Raw genomic sequence first — 21,345 nt, 5'->3', positions numbered from 1 at the left:
TATACACTTTAAATGTTTCCTTCTTAATGGAAGGTATGTAGAAATGGCCATGTAGTGCAGCTTTTTAAATTATGTGACTTTCCACTACATTTTAAAGCAGTGGTTTTATCAGTATCACTTTATTCATATGTATGTGTTCTGTGTAGAACGGAATATGATGGGTTGTAGGTTTTTGTATGTCAAAAAAATCAACTTGGCCTTGTTGATGAGAATCAAACAGAATAATGCGGAAATAAAAGCAAATGTGACATGTTATCACCACTTCTTAAATGAACCTCCAGACCAGGCATTCCCATCACTGGTGAAAAAGGCTGTTTAAGAGTAGGGTGGGGATTCAGACACTGGGAGATAATTTCAGGGATAACATATTATAGAGTCCAGTTTCCACGAAAATAGAACGTCCATTCTTAAATAAATGGGTCAATCAATTTAGTAAGCAGGCTGGGTCCCGGGATGAATCCTGTAGTTGTATAGAACGGCGTACTAGTCGAGCGCCATTATTTAAGAATGGACGTTCTATCATGAATACATCTTTGCTTTGAAAAAGCCCCAGGTGAACTAACCACGAGGGGGAGAAACACGCGTCAGCTGTTTTTCTGCTACATGTTCAAGATTTTTATATGGAACATACAGACACCTAAGTTTTACTATCATTAATAAATGCACTACATACTGAACGCAAGGATTTGAAGTCTCATTATTGATTTCAAATTGATTTTTTTTTTCAACATTGACACTTTATATGAGTGGGCTATTTTTGTGGAACTTGACTTATGACTTGGGGTAAACTGGTCCATACCCCTATTGATAAACCACCTATGTTCTTAAACATAGACAAGAAGTCAGTTGGGCCCGGTCAGAGCTTACCTTAGGACTCCAAACAAATTTTGAGAAATATGTGCAGAGAAGGTAAAGTTCAGCAGGCATGGCTGAAAGCAGTGTCCAAAAAGGGAGGGTTGTCATAGAGAAGCCTTTGGTCAAATCCGTGGGTAAGCTTTCTACAGTGGAGCTAAGGGCCTGATTTAGAGTTTGGTGCTGTGGGTTACTGAGTCTCAAACGTGATGCATATCCTTTCCACTGTACTGCAATTCCGTTATGTCCTATGGGAATTGTATTACAGCGGACGGGCTATCCGTCATGTTTGTGGTGTAACCCACCCACCAAAACTCTAAATCAGGCCCTTAGCCTCTTTTTTGGAAGTTGAAACTCTCAAGGAGGAAGAGGCCAAGGACTGTACCCGAATACAGTGCCACAAAGCTAGATACCCCTTTGACAAAGGACCACTGAACAGTATTTGCTGCTGCAAAGAAGAACGTAGTGGGAGAAGCCGAAAGTCAATCCGATCAGCGATGCATCTAGGGTGGATAGGCGAGGAGGTTGGCCCGGGTCTCCTCCTGGTTCTCTGAGCAGTTTTTGGCAAAACATTTTCTAACCCGTCAGTTTTGGGTTTTGGTTATCTGGGCACCTTTAGCACCACAACCAAGAGTCCAGGACTGGTGGGATACTACTGAGTGAGTTTCGGGGTTCGAAACTCACTTGGGTCTAGGTACGAGTTTACAATGGTGGGAGACTTTTGTGTCTCTCTGGCTCTGAAAAAGAGGCTAGCAAACTAGTTTAGGGTTACTGTTGTTCCTGGGTTCAGGTGAATATGCAGGGCTCAACAGCAGGGCTGGCCTCTGAGCTTTCAAGGCAAACTCCAGGCAGCAGAGCAGTCCTTCCAGGAAAAGCAAAGCAGTCTTTCAGAGTGCTCTGCAGGTTGCAGCAGCAGGCAGTCCTTTGAGAGTCCTTCAGCAGGTTCAGGAGCGAACTGAGGAGTGGGTCTGAAGGTTCTATTTTTATACCTGATGCCCTTCCTTCTGGAAGATGGGAGAAGCTTCAAGAAAGTGTCTTTTAAGTGCATGGAATGTCCTGACTCACCTGCCCTGGTTTCAAGCGGACTGCAAAGTGGATGTCTTAGGTCCTTTGTGTGGAGGTAGAGCACAGTCTGTTCATTTGCAAGTAGAGCTGTGCTCACATCCACACCCACCCTGCCAGCAGATGGCCCATTTAGGCACAGCCTAATCCCCCTATTCTGTGTCTATCTGGGAGGAATTCACAAAGTCTGTAAGTTACACCCAGTCATGTGACCTAAGGTAGGCTACGGGCACAAAGGGCTAAGGGCAGGAAAATGCCAACTTTCTAAAAGTGTAATTTTCAAAATTGTATTTTAAGTTCTGACGTTACCATAAGAGAGGATTTTTCATGACAGTTCCAAAGACACCAACCATGAACTGCCTGCATAGTCTCCATCAAACGTTAGCACTTGTAATAAGGCACCTAATGTTAACCTGTGGGTCAGGTTGGCCTCACAAGTAGTAAAAAACAAATCTAGGTGTTTTTCACTACTAGGACATGTCCAACCTTTTAATTACAATACACCCTGACTATGAAATACCTAGGGCCTGCATTGGGGTGACTTATATGTAATAAAGGACATTTTACATCTTTGCAAAGGGGTTGTATTGCCAAGTTCAGCTGGCAGTTTAAAACTACATTCAGGCTGCAGTGGCAGGCCTGGGACAGGTTTAAAGGTGCTCTTTAAGTTGGTGGCACAGTAAGTGCTGCAGGCCCACTGGTAGCATTCAGTTTACATGCTCTGTGTATATGGCATCCCACACTACAAAGGACCTACAAGTAAATTCAATATGGCAATCAGGTGTAAGCTAATCAAATCATGTTTAAGGGAGAGAACACAAGCACTTTAGCACTGGCTAGCAGTAGTAAAGTGCACAGAGTCCTAAGGCCAAGAAAAATGAATTCAGCAAAAACAGTGGAGAGTAAAGGCAAAATGTTTGGGGATGACCCTGCAGAGAGGGCCAGGTCCACCAATTCACATAAAACAGAATTAGTCACGATATGTCAGAACTATTCCTGGACTTCCCAAGTGAATTCCTGCGCTTTACTCTGCGGGTCAGAGACACATGTATATGAGTGGAGGACTGAGCATTCTCTGCGTTATACAAGATATTACTGATCAATGAGAGTTTTTGTTATTGCCTAACTAAGGGGGTTTCAACTTTCCTCATTTTGCTAATGGAGTGTAAAGTCATGCTTATATGAGTTTTGAAAACAAAGGCATAGTTACCTACAGTTTAGCTTCATCTTGAGTGATTCCTGGTTAGCAAGATTTGTGCTTACTTTAATTGCCTTTTTTTTTATTTCTTGATAGGTTCCATCCGAATTTCCTGAGAAGTCTACATCAGAATCTCTTGAGAGGCCTGTGTTCGAGTCGAGTCTGTGTTCGAGTTCACTTAATAAACTGACATCTGAACTTTCTGATACTCAACTACCACCGTCTGTTTGGAGCCTGCAAGTAACACCAGTAGATTACCTATTGGGTGTAGCAGACCTCACTGGAGAACTGATGCGACTGTGCATTGGCAGTGTGGGGAATGGTGACATTGACACACCTTTTGAACTGAGTCAGTTTCTAAGGGAGATTCATGATGGATTTTCATACATTGGCAATACAGGACCCTATGAAATCTCCAGGAAACTGTATACACTGAAACAGAGCCTGGCGAAGGTAGAAAATGCATGTTACACACTGAAAGTGAGGGGTTCAGAAATACCAAAACATATGTTGGCAGATGTTTTTTCCACCAAGGCAGACATGACTGCACTTGAGGATAACATGTCTTAAATATGTTGGCGCCCTATTTTCCTGGAGTGCAAAACAACGTTTGTTTGCTCAATATTATATTTTTTAGCTAGATTCGATTTTAACTTATATGGTTGTTAAAAGGTTATTAGTTTACACATAAAGAACAGGTCTGTATATTTTATTGAACTAGATTTGAGTGGGTACGGCATGTGGCAATTCTGCAAGTAGTGTTCTGAGCTTTCTCTTTTTTGTTTTAATGTACGTGTATGTCACTGATGCATTCATTATGTATTTTAGTACAATATATTACAAAAGAATTGCGGAGACAGTTGTACTGCCTGAAATGTATTTTCAGGGGTAGCAATATAGATATTAATTGGGCGAATTTCTTTGTGTTTCAGAATAAATATTGTGTTTGTGACTTGGGTCCGACTCCCAAGTATTGCATGTTAACTTTTTTTAATCTCACCCTACATTTTGTATGTTCTTTTTGAATTTTCAACGAGTAGTGAGGATCAAACATTGTAGTAGGCATAAAAAATATCCTATTATCTAAATTGATGCATTGTCTCAAATTCTGTTTCTTGGTTACGTTGAAGGGCTAACAGTTTAATATTCAGATGTATTTCAAAATACTATTTTGTATGTCTCCTGCTTGCTGTCCCCATTTTATCTTGCTTGAAATTGTCTGTTTAGAGTTGATACTAAAATTCCATCAGGATTAACATTTGAGTTTACCACAGACCTAATAGTGTCAAAAAGCAATGTTGTCCTATTGAAATGTAGCTACAACCATAGATATAATACCATTGGTATGCTAATTAATTGCTACTAGACTACCAGCCTCTTACTTACCTTCGGCCTAAAGTCTTCATTTTTTTTCTAATGTCGGCAACACTTTTATATGTTTGTCATCCTCACAACAAATCACTTTTTCCAGCCAAGGCATTTATCACTGACTACAATGATTAGTAGATACACATGCTGAGCATAATCCTGTCATCTGATGTTGGGCTTGGTTGTGTGCAAGTTGTTTTTCTTTGAAGGAAGTCTTTTGAGTCACGAGGTAGTGACTCCTCCTCTTGCTGGTAACGTACATGGTCATCAACTCCAATGTTAGATTGTTTTCTTCCACTTTCTTCCACCGTCTGGTTCTGATGTATGCTCCTCTACTCTGTTTTGATAGTCGCTCAGCCCCTCCCAGATTTTAACATCTGTATTGTTTTCGATTGCGGTTTCCTTATTCTCCCTCGCCTGTTCATTGACCTTCACTTTGTCTTGGCAAATCAAGTCAGCTGTAGCCCATGTGGGCCTTTGCCCTTCAGGTTAAGACTCCATATATTCAACGTTCCTCGGCACCATGTCCTCCCGGTGATGGAAAGGAATCCCTTCAGATTCTGTCCTCGCTGCCATGCTAAGTACCCATGCACCGATTCCCACCAGGTGTGTAACTTGTGCCTCTCTGTGAAACACGAGGAGGCTACCTGTGATGCCTGTAAGTCCTTTTGGTTGAAGAAGACGCTGTCTGATCATAGAGCTTAACGCCTCGAGATGTCCCACTGCAGTGTTGAGGATATACTGGATCTTTTCCGACCCGAGGAGGCACAAGCCCAGGTGTCTGTTGCTGATGATGGCACCTTTTCCCTGAGGACGGCTCCAGCTCCAAACTGGAGATGCAAGATCTCACACCAGGTCAAGATGAGTACTGAGCCCCTCTATCCCCACCCTGATCACAGCCGATCACTACAAAGGGGTCAGCAACCTACCCAGAGTGGCCAAACTATTGTTAGGCCATCACTCCATTTAAGCCTGGTCAGCACTGACCGGCTGCATCAGACACACCCAGCCTTAGCTTGATGCCGGAAAAACAGCACAGGCTGCATGCTCCCGAACCAACGACTCCTCCATCGGAGTTGAGCCAATCTTCTGAGCAGAGACCCTCGGCGTCGAAACAATCCTCCACCTCAACACCAAAAATGCAAGCTTTGGACCCAAAACTCTTGCCACCAAAAATACTGGCACCGAAAACTCAATTAAAGCCAAAATCGTACACCTTCTGAAAATATCCACATAGTTCTGAGCCTGTATAACCGGTGCTTTAACGGCTGCAAGAGGAGATAGACTCCAGACAAAACATGTTATGATACACCCAGACACTGGTTGTATCTTCCTCATCCTGGTGCACAGCCAGCACAGAGACGATTATCATTTGAAAATGCTTTGGAAGTTCCAGCACCACCAAGACAGAGAATCCAAGGCAGACAAGTCCACAAGCCGGTGCACTTCAGCCTGCCACCAATGTCTGCTGCGTATCATACACAGTCAGCAATGCCTTCACCTATAGAACACACACCATTCTCTCCAGAGGGTTCCATCCACTCTTACTCAGGAAAGAGAGACACATTTTTCATCCCACAACATGACCCATGGGATTCCTATGAGGCAGACAACCAGCTGATACAGACCCTCATCTGTAACCCACTAAACCCGGTACCCCAGATGACACTACCACCTAGCATGACCTGAGAGGCAGAGCTGTAGCCTTCCACACAAAGTCCAGCTACCCACAGTCTTTAGAGGCCGATTTCTTACTTGAGACTCTCTCACCCAGCCAACGCTCAGCACAGTACTTGCCTCAAAGGCATGCTGCACCACACGCCAGCTATAGTCAATGACCCTGTTAGGTCATGGGTCATCACACCCATGGTTGACCCAACAATCCCACATATGTAAAAGGAAACTCCCACCCAACCCATTGGCAGTTGCCACGGCATGCAAGAGGGCAAACTTAAACATCTGGTGAGCAGAAAGATCTGATGTCAATGGTAAGAGGGTGGCTGCCCAGTCTGCCAACCACTTGAGGATCGCTAGCTTAATTCGCCTTGTATCCCACTACGACAGGACCCAGTGGGATCCTCGAGTATCTCCCAGAAGAGCACAAGAAGCGGGCTTACCAAATTGCCTCCGAGGGCAGGTTAATATTGAACACCACAGTTCCCTGCACCCTCGATGCTGCTGACACCTGAGCTAGAGGCATAAGTTCTAGTGTCCTACTTCAGAGACAAGCTTGGCTTAGGGTTTCAGATTTTACACCTGAGGACCAGCAAAATACCTTGGCTCATTCCTTCGAAGGGGAACACCTTTTTGGTCCCCACATTGACACCTTTCTGTAAAAAAAAATAAAGAGCGATAATGAGACAGCCAAGCACATGGGTCATTGTAGACACCATTGCAACATGGCTCCTTTTGTTGCTTCTCTTATTGTGGAGGATCTAAGACTACCTCCCCTGAGACCTCCACCTCCTACCATCTTCCTCAGGGACAGGCCACCTCGCTCAGGGGACACTACAGAGACTCATATAGAGGCAATAATTCCAAGGGTAGAGGCAAGGGTGGTCTCACCAAGCCCTCTGCCACCACCATCAAACCCTGACTTGCTATCCATTCCCCTGATCACCTAACACCCGCCGGGGCTCGAATACAAAGGTTCCTTCCTGCCTGGTGGAATATCACCTGTGACCAATGGCCATTGATTATTATCCAACATGGTTGGTGTCCGGAGCGGACTTCCACACCTCCAAACATTCCACTTCGCAAACACAAACTGTCATCACAACATCAACAATTGCTCAGAGAAGTTCAGGCACACCTCAAAAAAGGGGCCATGGACCCAGTGCCAATACACCAGCAAGGAGTTTAATCACCCTACTTTCTTATTCCAAAGACAGACAGGTCCCTGAGACCAAATTTGGACTTTAGTCCCATAAACAAATACATTCCTTTACAGCACTTTCACATGGTTACTCTTCACGATGTCATTCGCTTACTCTACCAAGGCAACTTCATGGCTGCACTCGACCTGAAGGATACCTATTTCCACATTCCTATTCAACTGGCGCATTGGCAATACCTCAGGTTTGTAATGAACAGGCAGCCTTTCCAATTCAAAGTGCTCCCCTTAGGGGTCACAACTGCCCATGGGGTCTTTACCAAATGTCTTGTAGTAGTAGCTACTCACTTGCGCAGACAAAACATACATGTCTTTCCATGTTTAGACGATTGGCTCGCCAAATGCGCAACTCGCCAAAAGTGCTTCCAGCACACGTGAGCCACAATAAACCTACTTCATCAGTTGGGCTTTACAATCAATGCAGTTAGATTCCATCCCCAACCCCTTCAAATACGACCCTACCTAGGAGCAGTCCTCATTTCACAACTAGGGATTTGTTATCCCATACAACAGAAAACACCAAATGACCAAACTTCGCCTCCAGGTTCCCACACCAACGGTCTAGGGCCAATGGACTATAGATGAGTTAGTCCAGGATATTTGCTTGCACTTTTCACCTCTCCCACTGCTTCTGTTTGTGGTGCGCAAACTTCGGCAGACATCTCTCATCCTCATCCTACACACTTCCACATGGTTGTGGCAGCCATGGTTCACCACACTTCTAGAACTCTTAGTAGTTCCCTATGAGTTTTGACAAACAGGCGGAACCTTCTCACACACAGCCTAGGAGAAATCCGGCACCCAGACCCCAGGACCCTCAGCCTTGCAGTCTGACTCTTGGACCTACAATTTGGTTATTCAAATTTACCACAACCTCGTATGAACATTTTTAACGAAGCTCACAGGCCCACAACTCTTGCCTGTTATGCGGCAAAGTAGAAAAGCTTTGTTTACTATTGTCATTCCAAACTCAATGATGCTTTAGCAGCCGAAGTGCAAGAAATTTCATTTATAAACTTATTTTCTAGCTTTTACATCTGTAAGACTGCCCCTACGGATGATCGGCGGGAACATGGCAGCCGACTAGGGCTCGGTCGGAGCACCCGGACGGGGGAGAGCTGCATTACGGTCGTATTCTGGCCGGATCAGCTCCGCTGTGATCATCTAGCGGCATGGTAATGTGTACCGGAGATGTAGGGCCCCCCCACCCCCCTTTCTTACCCTATTGGTGGCGCTAGTCTCCATGTGGGCTCCAGGGGTTTCCCCTTGCGGATTTTGGCGGCACTTCGGAGTCGGCACGCGACCCGCTGGAGACCTCGAAGAGGGTGGCTGTGGCAGAGCCGGCACAAGTCACTTGCTGATTTTGGAGACTGGAATGAAGAAAGCAAACACCTGAAACTGCTGAGAGCTTCAGGGGAAGGTAATAAGGTGCTTCCACAGTTAATGGAGCTGCCAGATCAAAGTTTAGATGGTGAGTTGAGTAAAGGAGCTAATAACAAGGCTCAATCTGTGAAATGCTTGAAGCGGGGTGGCTCTGAGAGACAATTGCTGAGGTCTCTGTGTACTTGCAGCGTACAGGAGGGGGAAGGAGACCTAAGGTCCGGATCAGAACAGATGAAAGTAAGGGCTAAAACAGTTAAACCTCTTTTGAAGAACGTGTTAACAAAGGCTCCCTACCCCAAAAAGGCACTGAAGTCACTGGTAACAAGAGTGGCTGCAGAGAAATCTCTAACGGAAGATAAGAGTTTGTTTATTAAAAATTCAAAGAGAATCACGACCTCCTTAAGGTCGTATTTTAAATCCCGGGCAGAGATGAGTGCGCTTCTTACAGAAGGTAAGAGAAAGCAATTAAGCTTAATTGAGTGTGGAAGCGAGGTAAGGAGGATGGTTTTAGAGAATGCACTTTAAATGGAGTTAACTATTTGTGACCCCTCTGCCCCATTAATGACTTTGATGCCATGTGGAAGTTCTGGAGATGTAGGGATGGTTCCTTCTGACTTGAGTGATGGGACAGTGCTTGCAGAGGGCGGTGGAGTATCCCAAAGGCCCCAGAAGCCCAGAGAGTTGGAGGATTCAGGAGTTTTGGCCAGTGGGCCTGGGGGATGGAATTTGGTTCAAACAACTCTCACTCAATTATCACCGGGGATCAAGGATCGTTTTATAATTTTCCAAGGCAAATCAGAGTGGGATCCAAATGACCTGTTCCAGTTTAGAAGCCAAAATTGAGAAGTTGGCTCTGTGTACACAGGACTTGGAGGAGGGGTTGGAGTCTCTCCAAACAGTGGTCCAGGAAAATTCTCAGGAAGGATCCCGTCTTAAGTCTAAACTTGAGAGAATTGAAAATAATGCCAGACGGAACAATATTAGGATTTTAGGCATGAAGAAAGGCTTGGAAGGTACAGATCGTAAAACATTTGTGATTAACCTTCTGAAAAAGTATTTTTCACATGATAACTGGGTGGATAATCTTGCAGTGGAAATCCAGTGAGTGCACAGGGATCCGTTTAAACAACATTCTGGATGGAAGAGCCTGAGGAAGATTATAGTAAATTTTCTTTCATATTCTGTGAAAAAGAAGTTACTGGGGTTGGCCCTTAAAGCTGGCTAGTTACAAGCTCTCGGGGCTACTTTCAGAATCAGATCAGACATTGCTAAGGAGAACGTAGATAGGCAGTGGGGATTGGGAAAGAGGTTAGAGGAATTGAAGAAACTGGGTACCACAGCGCAATTGAGATTTCTGGCTATCTTGAAAGTTGTGTGGCAAAACAAGACTTACAATTTTTCGGAACCAGTGGAGGTGGATAGTTTTATATCTGATAGCGAAGGAGGGGTGCCTTAGTAGTAATTAAGTATGGAGATTTGATGTCGGCTCTCCCACGGGGTTGGGTGGAACCGACATAAGGATATGCCTAGTAAGATATGGGAGGATTCCCCTGAGGTGGGCACATGTGGTGGGGTGCATTGGGGGGAAAAAAAAAATTGAATGTCCTCAATTAAAGGCAGGTGACCGGTCAGATACTTACTAGGGAGATCATTTGCCAGACTGAAGTCTTGTCAGGTAGTTTTTGTAGGTATAGGAACCAGTGGACGTTGGATTGGGCTGAATGGGTTTGGATCAGGAGAAACAAATGAAATCATGGGCCATCCTTTGTTAGAATGTTAACTGCCTTAAGGTTGTTAAGAGACGTCAATTGATTTTGCAGTATCTAAAAGATTGTGAGGCCCAGATTCTGATGTTACAAGAGACTCGCCTTTTAAGGCAGGAATGTAAAGATCTTTTTTCCAAGCTAGGATGGATGGAAACTATAATAGCAACAGATCTGTTGTGTTGCTCCAAAGGAGTGGCTCTGGTTCCTAAAGCGAACTGTGGGGCAAGCCTAATTCAGTGTAAGATAGATGAGGGAGGGCGATGGATAGTTGCAGCGATAAAGGTCCACGATGTTTAATACACTTTAGTTAGTTATTACGGGCCAAATATGGATGACACTACTTTTATTCTTGGGCGGGGGTGGGGGATTTAAATGTCCTATTGGATAATGTGTTAGATAGGTCATCGTAAAGAATATTAATTAATTCACCAAAAATGCGAAGGTATTGGCTGGATATGATGGATAACTTTGACCTCTGTGATGTTTTGCGACGATTAAGAGGGAATAGTACGGAGTATACTTTTCATAGCAAAAAGAATGGTCACTACTCCAGACTAGACTAGCTTTTGGTAGAAAGTGATGGAGAGAGTCACTGATCTGGATCAGATGCCCATCCATTTATCAGACCATTCGGCCTTATTATTAAAAAATTCAGCAGGAGGAGGGATGGGCAGAAAGGAGATGGACAATAGATAGAAGAATGTTGGTGCAGTCTCAGTTACTTTACAGGATATCCCAGCAGTCACAGGTCTTTTTTTTCCAGGAACATGGCATCAGCTCCACTCTGGGTGGTATGGGATACTTATAAGGCCTGGCTATGGGGGATGATAACTAGTTTAGCGGTTCACTGGGTCAAACAGGAGAAGTTGCAACAAGTTCAATTGGAGGGGTAGATTGCAAGGGTACAAGAGGAGTTAAAGGCAGACACACTTAGTGACGCAGGGAGGGATGTAGCATTAGAGCATTTAGAAGAATTAAAGTTAAAATTTCATACTATGCATGAGGATAAGGTGGCTCAGCAGTGGGAAGCCAGCAGAGCGTGCAACATCATTCATGGGGAAATTTGCGGTAAACTGCTGCCTTGGAAAAGTAGATTGGAGGGGCGCCAGAATAATATTAGGAAGGTTATGAATCATAGTGTAGGTGTGGTGGTTTAGGAGAACCCCAGAATAATTGCTGCATTCAAATTTTTTTTCAGGAATTATATATAGAGGACTTAGACCCATATTTAGGGGCAATAGAGGTATGGCTTGGGTAGAAGCATCTCCCAAGACTATTGAGTGAGAATTCTTGAATCAAGAAATATCAGGTAAGGAGATTTTAGCTGCTCTTAAGAGAACAAAGAAAAGGAAAGCGGTAGGTCCCGATGGGATACCTGGTGAGCTATATGTAGGAATGGAAGAAGCCATCATTCCTGTATGGGTGCAGTTGTTTAATGATAAATTGTTGGGTGATTCTCCCATCCTTAATTCTTGGAATGATACAATAATCTCTCTGTTGTTGAAACCCGGCAAGAACCCCCTGGAATGTCACTCTTATCGCCCAATATCATTACTTAATTGTGATTATAAGGTCTTAACCAGTATTTTAGCAGGCCGTCTGAATAAATTGGCAGGTCTTTTGATACACCAGGACCAGCAGGGATTTCTGCCGGGCAGAAATATCAGAGATCTCAGCCATTCTTTGATTGGTTCCATTGATTTAGCTATAGCCTCAAATATTCCCCTGGCTGTCGTAACAGTGGATTCTGCCAAAGCATTCAGTCATGTGAACTGGAAATATCTCAGGGTGGTTTTAGCTCACTTCGTAAGCCCCTAATTAATGTTTTGACAAAGATATATATATACACATATATAGCGCTTCATCTGCAAAAATCTTAGTTAATGGCGTTTTGTCGTCAAAAGTCAAGATAGGAAGAGGGACCAGACAAGGGTGCCCTCTCTCCCCGATCCTTTTTGATCTATATATTGAACCCTTTGCAGAAAGCTTGAGGTCAAATTAATGTATAAGGCCTTTTGTGGTCGGTGATTTTTATAGGAAAGTTGTGCTGTATGCCGATGACCTTATGGTATATACTTCTGATGTCATGTCAGCGATCCCTAACCTTGTGAAGGAAGTGAGGATCTTCTCAAAATTAGCTGGTTATGAGGTAAATGAAGAGAAGACTGAGATAATGGCCTGGAATCAAGTTTGTGAAGACCCTAGAAAGGCCTCTTAGATAAGGTATTTGGGTAGAAGGATAACGCAAGATCTAGGAGAGCCAGCTTTTAAGAATTTAGAAAAGGTGGTTAAGGAGGTTGAGGCTCTCCTAAGAAAGTGGGGAAATATGCCGCTTTTGATTTTTAGACGTGTTAATTTGATCAAGATGTCCATACTTCCGAAGATTACTTTTTTATTTGATAATGTTCCCTTACACTTTGATAGAGGCCATCTTAAAATTGCAGGCAAAGATCTCTTCATTCATTTGGGCTAGCAAAACCTTTCTTGGAAAACATGGAGGAGAATAATAGGATGCTGTTGTTGACTCCAGATGGCTCAATAATTGGATCTATGTAGAGAGCAATGTTGAAAGGCTATCCTGTAAGTGGTTTTTCCTATAATTATGGGGCCCCAATTTTTTTTTTAACGTCAAATAGAAATGTCTGCGAGCAGCTGCTGTTTGTTGGTACAAAATAAGATCTTTTCTTGGTATTTGTTATTATAGCAATTTAGCGCCTATCTGGGATTCACCAGGAACCCCGGAATTCCATTTGGATCGCTTGGCAGAGCCCCTTAAACACAGTGGAGTTACGAGATGGGGACAGTTAATTCAAGATGGGCTGACTTTGAGCTCGGAGTTTTGGAATAATAAGACAAAATGGACTATATCTAGATTCCAGATTTTTCAAGTGAACAGGTGGCTTAAAAGTCAGGGGGGTCCTAGTCCAGACCTCACCCAAATGGAGCAGGAGTTTCAGGTAGTTGATGGCAAGAAGAAGGAAGTCTCTCAATGGTATCAACATTTCCCATCAAAAGTAGAGAGTGTGTTGCAACCGTTATATAAGAAATGGAGTGACTTCTGCTAGAGGAGGAGCTGGAACAGCTGTGGCAAGAATCTTTGGTTACTTTATATTCAGTGGTCAAATCTGCAGCATTACCAAGGAACCCCCCTTTTTACCCGTCAGAGTGTTTTGGACCCCTGGGAGGTTGGCAAAGATAAAGAAAGGTGGTTCAGTAAACGGTGTGGTAGTTTAGAGGCAGACAATCTTGAAATGTTTGCTGCATGCCCCAAATTAAAGGGATTTTAGTTGGCGGTGGGTAAGACAATCTCTAACTCTCTGGGTTTCTCAGTTGAAATGACCCCCCACCTAATTATGTTTGGGATTTTGACTTTAGATTCTGATATGCCCTCCTCCTTTTCTTCTTCTCTTCCTTTCCCTAAGTTATATCAAAGAAAGCTGGTGTTTTATTTAATATTACTTGTAAGAAGGGAAGTTTGCAAAAGTTGGGTCCAAAATTGGAGAGAATGGAGAAGATCTGTTCTATTCTTCAAGGAAGTAGATAGAAGAGAAGTAAATAGGTTTGGGAATCGTATTTGGGAATCTTTAAAGATTTGAAGTGTTTAATATGCATGTATATGTTGTCCAATGATTATGTACCCCCTGACTTGGTTAGGTTGGGAGCTGGTCTCTTCCTATGACCCAGAGGGTAGTGTCTTCCTGAACTTACGAGGCTGGCAGCACCTAAATAGAGTTCAATGGTGACATTTTTATGAGGACAAAAAAAAAAAAAAAGACTGCACCTACCACCAGTAGCTGTGTACCTACAAAAAAGGTTTCCTGTCATTAAAGCCTTCCTAGAAGGTCTTAAAAGAATCTTTCCTCCTAGAGTGCCACCAGCCCCCACCTGGAATTTCAGTATTGTATTAACAAGATTAACGGACCCTCCATTTGAGGCCCTGCACTCCTGCGCCCTCCAGTTTGTATCCTGGAAGGTTCCATTTTTTCTAATTGGTGTCAAGTCACTCAGACCTGTCAGGCTAAACCCTATTAATTCCCCTTTGGAGATTGCTCCTACTTCTTGCCTTCCTTTGGTTGTCCTCATTGTTAGTCTGGCATGTATTTTTTTGAAGAGGTTTATATAGTGCGAACATGACCCATGAGGGTATCAGAGTGCTTTACAAAATAGCAGACATGTGAAGCAAGCATAGATACAAATTTTAAATACTGTATATATACCAAACAAGTTGAGCATACAAATGAGAAAAGGAACAACAAGAAACATAATAAATATAGTGCAACAAAAGTGCTTAGTACTTTGGGAGTCCAGAGATCTATACACAAAATAAGTCAATTTGAGTGACTTTAGGTCTGCTATTGAAGGTATTTATTCAATAGCAACAGTTTTACTTGTTTTTTGAAGGAGGTGGTTGGGGGGTAAGATCTGGTTTCGGGTAGAAGTGCATCCCAAATTCTTGGGCAAGATCAGAAAAGGAGCAGTTATAAGTTATCTTCTTTTTGAAGTTCTGTGGTTTCAGCTGTAGAGTTAGAACTTCTTAGGGACTGACTCGTACCAGATAGTTAAAGTGTTTTTGTCAGGTAGACAGGAGTGTTATGATGAAGAGCTTTGTGTGTCAAGCTGACTATCTTCACCAGAATCCTACCTTCAATAGAGAGCCTTTTCAGTTGACTTAGATCTGGTATGATGTGATTGTGTTTTCTTGAGTCAGTGATGAGTCTAGCAGATGAGTTCAGTATAACCCTTAAAGGAGCCAGCCTAGCTTTGGATAACCCTGCCAAAGAAGCACTCCTGTAATCTAAATGGGAGATAACTAGGGATTGGACTGCTAACTGGAAGTCATCCGGAAGCAGAAATGGTTTGATTTTCCTTAATACGTTCAATTGGCTGTTCTGATGGTTGCACTGACGTGATCTTTCATGTTCATGTATTTGTCTAGAGTTATGCCTAATGATTTAGTGGAGTCACTAACATAGGAGTGCAGTTGAGCACTGATAGTTGTTTAGCCATATGGCGGCAGTTTGGTTGTGGGGGGCGATCAGGTGAAATTCCACCTTGAGTGTGTTTAGCATAAGGTGATTGAATCTGTAAACCATTGTTGGGTATTCAGTAAGGCACAGTTAAGAGTTTTTTTATATTTTGGGTGAGGACATTTTCAGGTTTAGTTACGTGTCATTGGTGTGCATGTGATGTATGTTTGAGTGATTCTGAGTTTCAGTTAGTGGTTCCATGAAAAAGTTGAAAAACGCATTGGCGAGAGAATGGATTCTTTAAGTACTCCAATTAATACTGGATTAATGTCTGAAAGAGATTGATTGATTTTGATTCTTTGCGGTCTGTTATGAGGAACAAGGCAAACCAGCTTAAAACTGTACTAGATAACCCCATCCTTTTCTCAAGAAGATCAGTCAGAAGCAGGCAAGGTTTGTTCTGGTTGAGTAGTCTCTAGGCGTCATCATGATCGAAATTTTGATTCAGAATCCTGGTTGCAGAAATGTGAGCATTAACATTAGAAGAACCCTTCTATCTCCTACATAGAGATAGAGGGGTACTAGGTACCAATCCTACATTTCTTCCAAAGGTGGTGTCTCAAATCCATCTTAATTTATAGAATTGCCAGGTCCCCAACCCCATTACCCCATTCTCTCCCCCCCCCCCGCCCGTTACTCAGTTGCGGAAAGAACTCTTAGATATAAAACAAACCCTCACATACTATATTGATAGAACAAAATAATTTAGGAAAACACAGCAACTTTTTGTTGCCTTGTCAAAACCACACAAAGGAAGCGCTGTTTCTAAATCTGGCATTGTACATTGGATCGTCAAATGCATTCAAACATGCTAGGCTAAAGCTGAAAGACCTTTCCCTATCCTTCCTAGTGCTCACTCCACTCATTAAAAAAAAGGAGCTTCAGTGGCCATCCTACGAAATATACCTATAGCGAACATATGTAAAGCAACTACATGGTCTACACCACACACATTTACAAAAGATTAATATGTAGATATGCTGGCCCGTCAACAAGCAAATGGTGGACGAGCAGTTCTATGTAAATTATTTCAGACTACTGTAACCTCCACAGATTAGCTACTGCTTAAAGAGGAGGACTGCTTTACAGTCTGTATATCTATAGCCACACATGCCTTGAATGGAAAATGTTACCCAGTAAGCATCTAGTAGGGGCATGTAGCGCAGTAGATTCACATGCGCCCACAGTCCTCCCTGGACACCTGTGTTTGTTCCAGTTACTTTTATACGTTATCACAAATTCATTTAGCATGGATATCTCACCATACTACACCATGGTTCACATTCCATGTTCATTCTCCTTGCAGGAAAACAATCAAACAATGGAGTCCATGACCATATGCATTACCAGCAAGAGGAGTCACTCTACCTCATGACTGGAAAGACTTTCTTAGAAGAAAAACAACTTGCCTGCATCCGAGCCCAACACTAGGATTATACTAGTGTGAATCTACAGCACTACATGCCACAACCAGATGCTTATTGGGCAAGTAACGTTTTCCATGTCAGTCCCTATGGTAAAAAAAAAGCTAGGCTTGTCTCCAGAAAAACGTATTATAAACTGGGCAAATGGAAGCATGTGATCAGTAGTTAAAGTAAGTGATGTTTTCCCTGAAACCTCGCAATATTTTTGTTGAAGAAAATGTGAGACTGCTTTGAGGTTTTTTTTTTTTGGGGGGGGGGGGGGTAACAAGTTTTATTGGGATTTTTCAGCATGTTAGGATAGAATACAGAAAGAAAGGAAAGTGGAGACCTGTGCTGGACAGAGTCTATAGAGGCTAAACCCTATTAATTCTCCTCTGGAGATTGCCATGCCTTCTTTTGGTTGTCCTTGTTGTTAGTTTGATTAGGCACCCTGAAGGATGTGGATTTAGGTTTAAATCTATTATATTCATTTTTTATAGAGAAACAATACAACAATCTTCTTACCTACGTAAACTGGCTGGCGAAGGACAATAGAAGGTGAGGTGGCATTAGAATGCAAACAGGAGGCCTAGACTGTTGGCAGGGGAGTGTCTGAAAGGTCCTCACATTGATATCTGTATCAGCATTATGTTCTGTGCAGGTAAGGCGTATCATGCACAAATTTACTGGGCAGATGAATTCCCTGAATTTGTGGGAGAGGAGCCTTGCACAAAGCCCCCAAAATTCATCACGGTCCACGACTGCCATCCGTTTTTCCATGCCAAGGAGTTCCCAAAGCTTATGCAGCCAGTCTAGTCACGTTGCCGTTCTGGCTGTGCCCCACCCAAACAGTTTGACTGGTTTGGCTACGCAGAGGATCAGGGTAATAGCCTATCCCTTTGCTGATTTCAAGATGTTGGGGAGGCTAGTAGTATGGAGCTGGGGAACCTGGGGAGGTCAGTAGCATCCATTTCCTTAATGTCAGCTAAAACCTCTGTCCAGTATTGTAGTTTGGGGCCATGCCAGAGAATTTGTGTCAGTGTTCCTGATTGTCTGCATTGTCTCTAACAGCTAGCGTCTCCACTCTGTTTGCATTTAGCAGTTTTGGCTGGGGGTGTAGTAAAAATAGTGTGTGATTTTGAATAATGTCTCTTTGCCCAAAGCACTGCAAGCAGAGGTATGAGCTGGGTATAGTATGTGCAACCATTCTTTAGGGGTAAATTGGTGTCCAATTCCCATCATTGCTGTTTCATCAGTTTGGTGGGGGTCAGCGGAGCATTGAGGAAATCATAAATGTCAGAAAGGAGGCTTTTGTCTTTGTTGTGGGTGAGAAGCCACTTTTCAAATGGCATGAAGAATTAGCTGGCATACAGGCTCATGTGAGGTGGTATAACCCAGTGTCGAATAGCAACATATTGGCAGTGTCCACTAAAGAGGTTGTTAAATTTGATCTGCGCAAAGTCAATCAGTCCATTCTGGCCTAATACCTCCCCTATTCTTTTACAGTTGGCATTCTGCCACTGTGCAAATGCGGCCCCTAGTTGGTGGGGGTGAAGTCGGGGTTCCCCATTATTGGGGTTTGGGTCGAGATGTGAGTGGAGAGTTTCAGTGATGTTTGTACCTTCCCAGGTACCCATCGTCACTCTGACTACAGGGAAAATATAAACCGCTGGTGGCGTACGGGGTCTGGGCAACCATGGCACTTTCCAGATTTAAGTCGCCATCCACTGCCTGGTCTATAAAGCACCATTTCTTTTTGTATGAGGTCTAGAGCACCGCACCAGGTATCGAATCTGTGCCTCATGGTAGTACTGTGTCAGGTGGAGAATGCCCAGGCCAGCCTTTGCTGGACCTGGTAAGCCTGCTTCTCCACTGTTCAGGCCTTTTTACCAGCCTTGTAGTCATCAGTAAGGTGTTTCAATTTACTAAGTATGTGTGGAGGGGGAATATAGTAGTGGCAGCATCTGCTTAACGTAAAGTACCTTGAGCTTTAAAGTAATTTTGACTGCTGCGAGCCGTCCCAGCCAAGAAGGAGTGTGAACCTTCCATGAAAGGATATTGGACTGCACAGTGGATAGAAGTGCTCCATAGTTACTTTCTGCGATGTGTACCAGCGTAGCAAGAACACACAGGCGCAAGTATTTAACCCCTTGGGTAGCCCAAGCAAAAGGAAAGAGGCACGCATGTTCGAGTTGGTCAGCTTTTGGGATGGTAAGATTAAGTGCTTGAGATTTCTGGAGGTTGGCTTTAAACCTAGATGCCCTTCCAAATGCCTCCTATTCCTGCATCAGTGGGGGCAAAGAGTTGAGTTGGTGTGTAAGGGCTAGCATGACATTGTTGGGGTAAAGGGCGACTTTGCATTATATAATATTCTGGTGAAAACACTTGGTGTCAACATTTAACAGGGTGATTGGGCAGTACGATTAACATAGCAAAGGGTCTTCTCCCAGTTTAGGGGGCATTGTAATGGTAGCTGCTCTCAGTGTCCATAAGGGAGCCAGTGGTGCTAAACAAATTGTAAAGGCGAGCGAGAATCAGGGGCTTGGGGACCTGCAAACATTTTATAGAAGTCAGAGGAGCAGCCTGGTTCTTTGCCTTAGTTGCAGGTGATTCATGGCCGCAAGTACCTTGCTAGTGTGGATATCCCTGTCTAATTGTGAGGGATGTGGTGTATAGGGACCAGCGCTTCATTGCTTCCTAGCTCAAGGGCTTCTACCATGTATAGGGTAGAGTAGAAGCGTTCAAATTCCCAAGCAATTTGCTCATCCTGGTATATCTTGTTGCCTTGTGACCCCTCTGTGACAGCTACTTTTTCTTTAAGGACTTGGGGTCCGTAGCCATTGTGCCAACAAACGACTCGCGTTATTGCCCCCTGCATATTATTTTTTTCTGATGGATACAACTACCTGTGGATTCCTCACCTAATGAATACTCCCATGACGCCAGCATTCGACTGAAATCTTCTTCCTAGCTTCTGCACGTCGACGAGGACGTCACATTTGCCCACGCGACGCCGTCTGACGTCATACAGGCAATAAGAAGTCCTCGCCGACGTCAGTTCCCTTTTTTCTGTGCCACTCGAAACGGTTATCTTCGAGGGAGCTACTGTTGCTTTTCGAGTTGCAGTGTGTTTTTCTGCTGCGTGTTTTTTCTCTGAGGTTACTATGTCTCAGAGGAAGTCTGGTTTCAAGCCCTGTCGAGAGTGTGGGGGCAAAATGTCGGTTACTGACCCACATTCGGACTGCTTGTGGTGTTTGAGTTCCGACCACGATGTGGCCACGTGTGATTCATGTCAAAACATGAATCCGAATGCCCTGAAGGAGCGAGAGGCCAAACTCTTTATGGCGAAGTCGAAGAGAAAGGAGAAGAGACACCATAGAAAATCCTCCTCGCCGAAGTCTCATCGACGTCATTGAGACTCCCGATGCCATCGGGACTCACGGCGCCATTCGAGCAAGGAGAGGTCTCGATCGAGGTCGCCATCGGCTCGGCGTCGGAAGACTTGGGAGGTCAGTCCCACAGTCACTCCTCATCCATCGACGCCGTTGCCTTCTCCGGCTTCACCGACTTCGCCGGGGCAGACGTCTTCAGTGTTTGAGGTGCCACAGCCTCAGGTGTTCTCACCGACGTCACGGACGTCGAGGCCGGCGTCGGGGTCGCCTTCGATCCAGGCACCCCAGTATCCGGCTTTCCCGGCCCCTGGAGCCGATAATACTGCATTTTTAAATGCGATGTTTACCATCTTCCAGCAGATGGCTCCAGGCGGTGCTCCGACTGGTCCTTCAGGTCCGTTGGCTTTCAGCTTGGGTGCTCCGGCGCCGCTACGGCCAGCACACTTCATGCCCTTTCTCCCCTTGGGGAATGTGGGCGCCGTTGTCGGCTCCGGTGGCTCCAGAGGTTTCGCCCCCGGAGGTTTCGGCTTCGGGGTTTCGGCCAGTGACCCCGGCAGGGCCTTCTGAGACTCCGAGACACACTTCTCTTCCTCGACTTCTGCAGACGCCATGTCGACGCCGAGAATTGAGGAGAGGTTACATTCGAGGAGACGTGCTCTCCGTCTCTTGGAGGAACAAGAATATCAACGGGTCCTGGAGGAAGGAGAAATTGAGGATTCTAGCGAAGGTCTTCATGGACTGGATACAGCTAGTGGCCTTGATACTTCCCCTGAGTGGGACTTGTCATCTCCAGGGGAGTATACTGAAGAGGCAGCCACTTTTCATGCTGTGATAAGGAAGGCAGCTAACTTCCTCGAACTGCCTTTGCCGGTGGCTGAGGCGAAACAAAATTTACTGACTGAGGTCTTACATCCGGCCTCTACATCAGCAGAGCCTCTTTTGCCATTTAACGAGGCGCTGCTTGAACCGGTATTGGAGGTCTGGAAGAAGCCGGTATCTTC

The 21,345-nt window shown here is 44.3% G+C and overlaps 1 protein-coding gene across 1 annotated transcript in view; it reads left to right on the top strand.

Annotated features, from left to right (window-relative positions):
- The window catches only part of TSNAX (translin associated factor X), a 226,524-nt gene extending 222,323 nt beyond the window's left edge, over positions 1–4,201 (top strand). The window contains exon 6 of the mRNA XM_069234953.1: positions 3,209–4,201. Within this exon, the coding sequence (XP_069091054.1) occupies positions 3,209–3,682 (474 nt within the window). The 3' untranslated portion in view covers positions 3,683–4,201. The remainder of the gene's footprint in view (positions 1–3,208) is intronic.
- The last annotated feature ends 17,144 nt before the right edge of the window (positions 4,202–21,345 follow it).

This window comes from Pleurodeles waltl, chromosome 5 (genome assembly GCF_031143425.1).
Source record: "Pleurodeles waltl isolate 20211129_DDA chromosome 5, aPleWal1.hap1.20221129, whole genome shotgun sequence".
Lineage (NCBI taxonomy): Eukaryota > Metazoa > Chordata > Amphibia > Caudata > Salamandridae > Pleurodeles > Pleurodeles waltl.
This window is presented reverse-complemented; position numbering and strand designations above follow the sequence as displayed.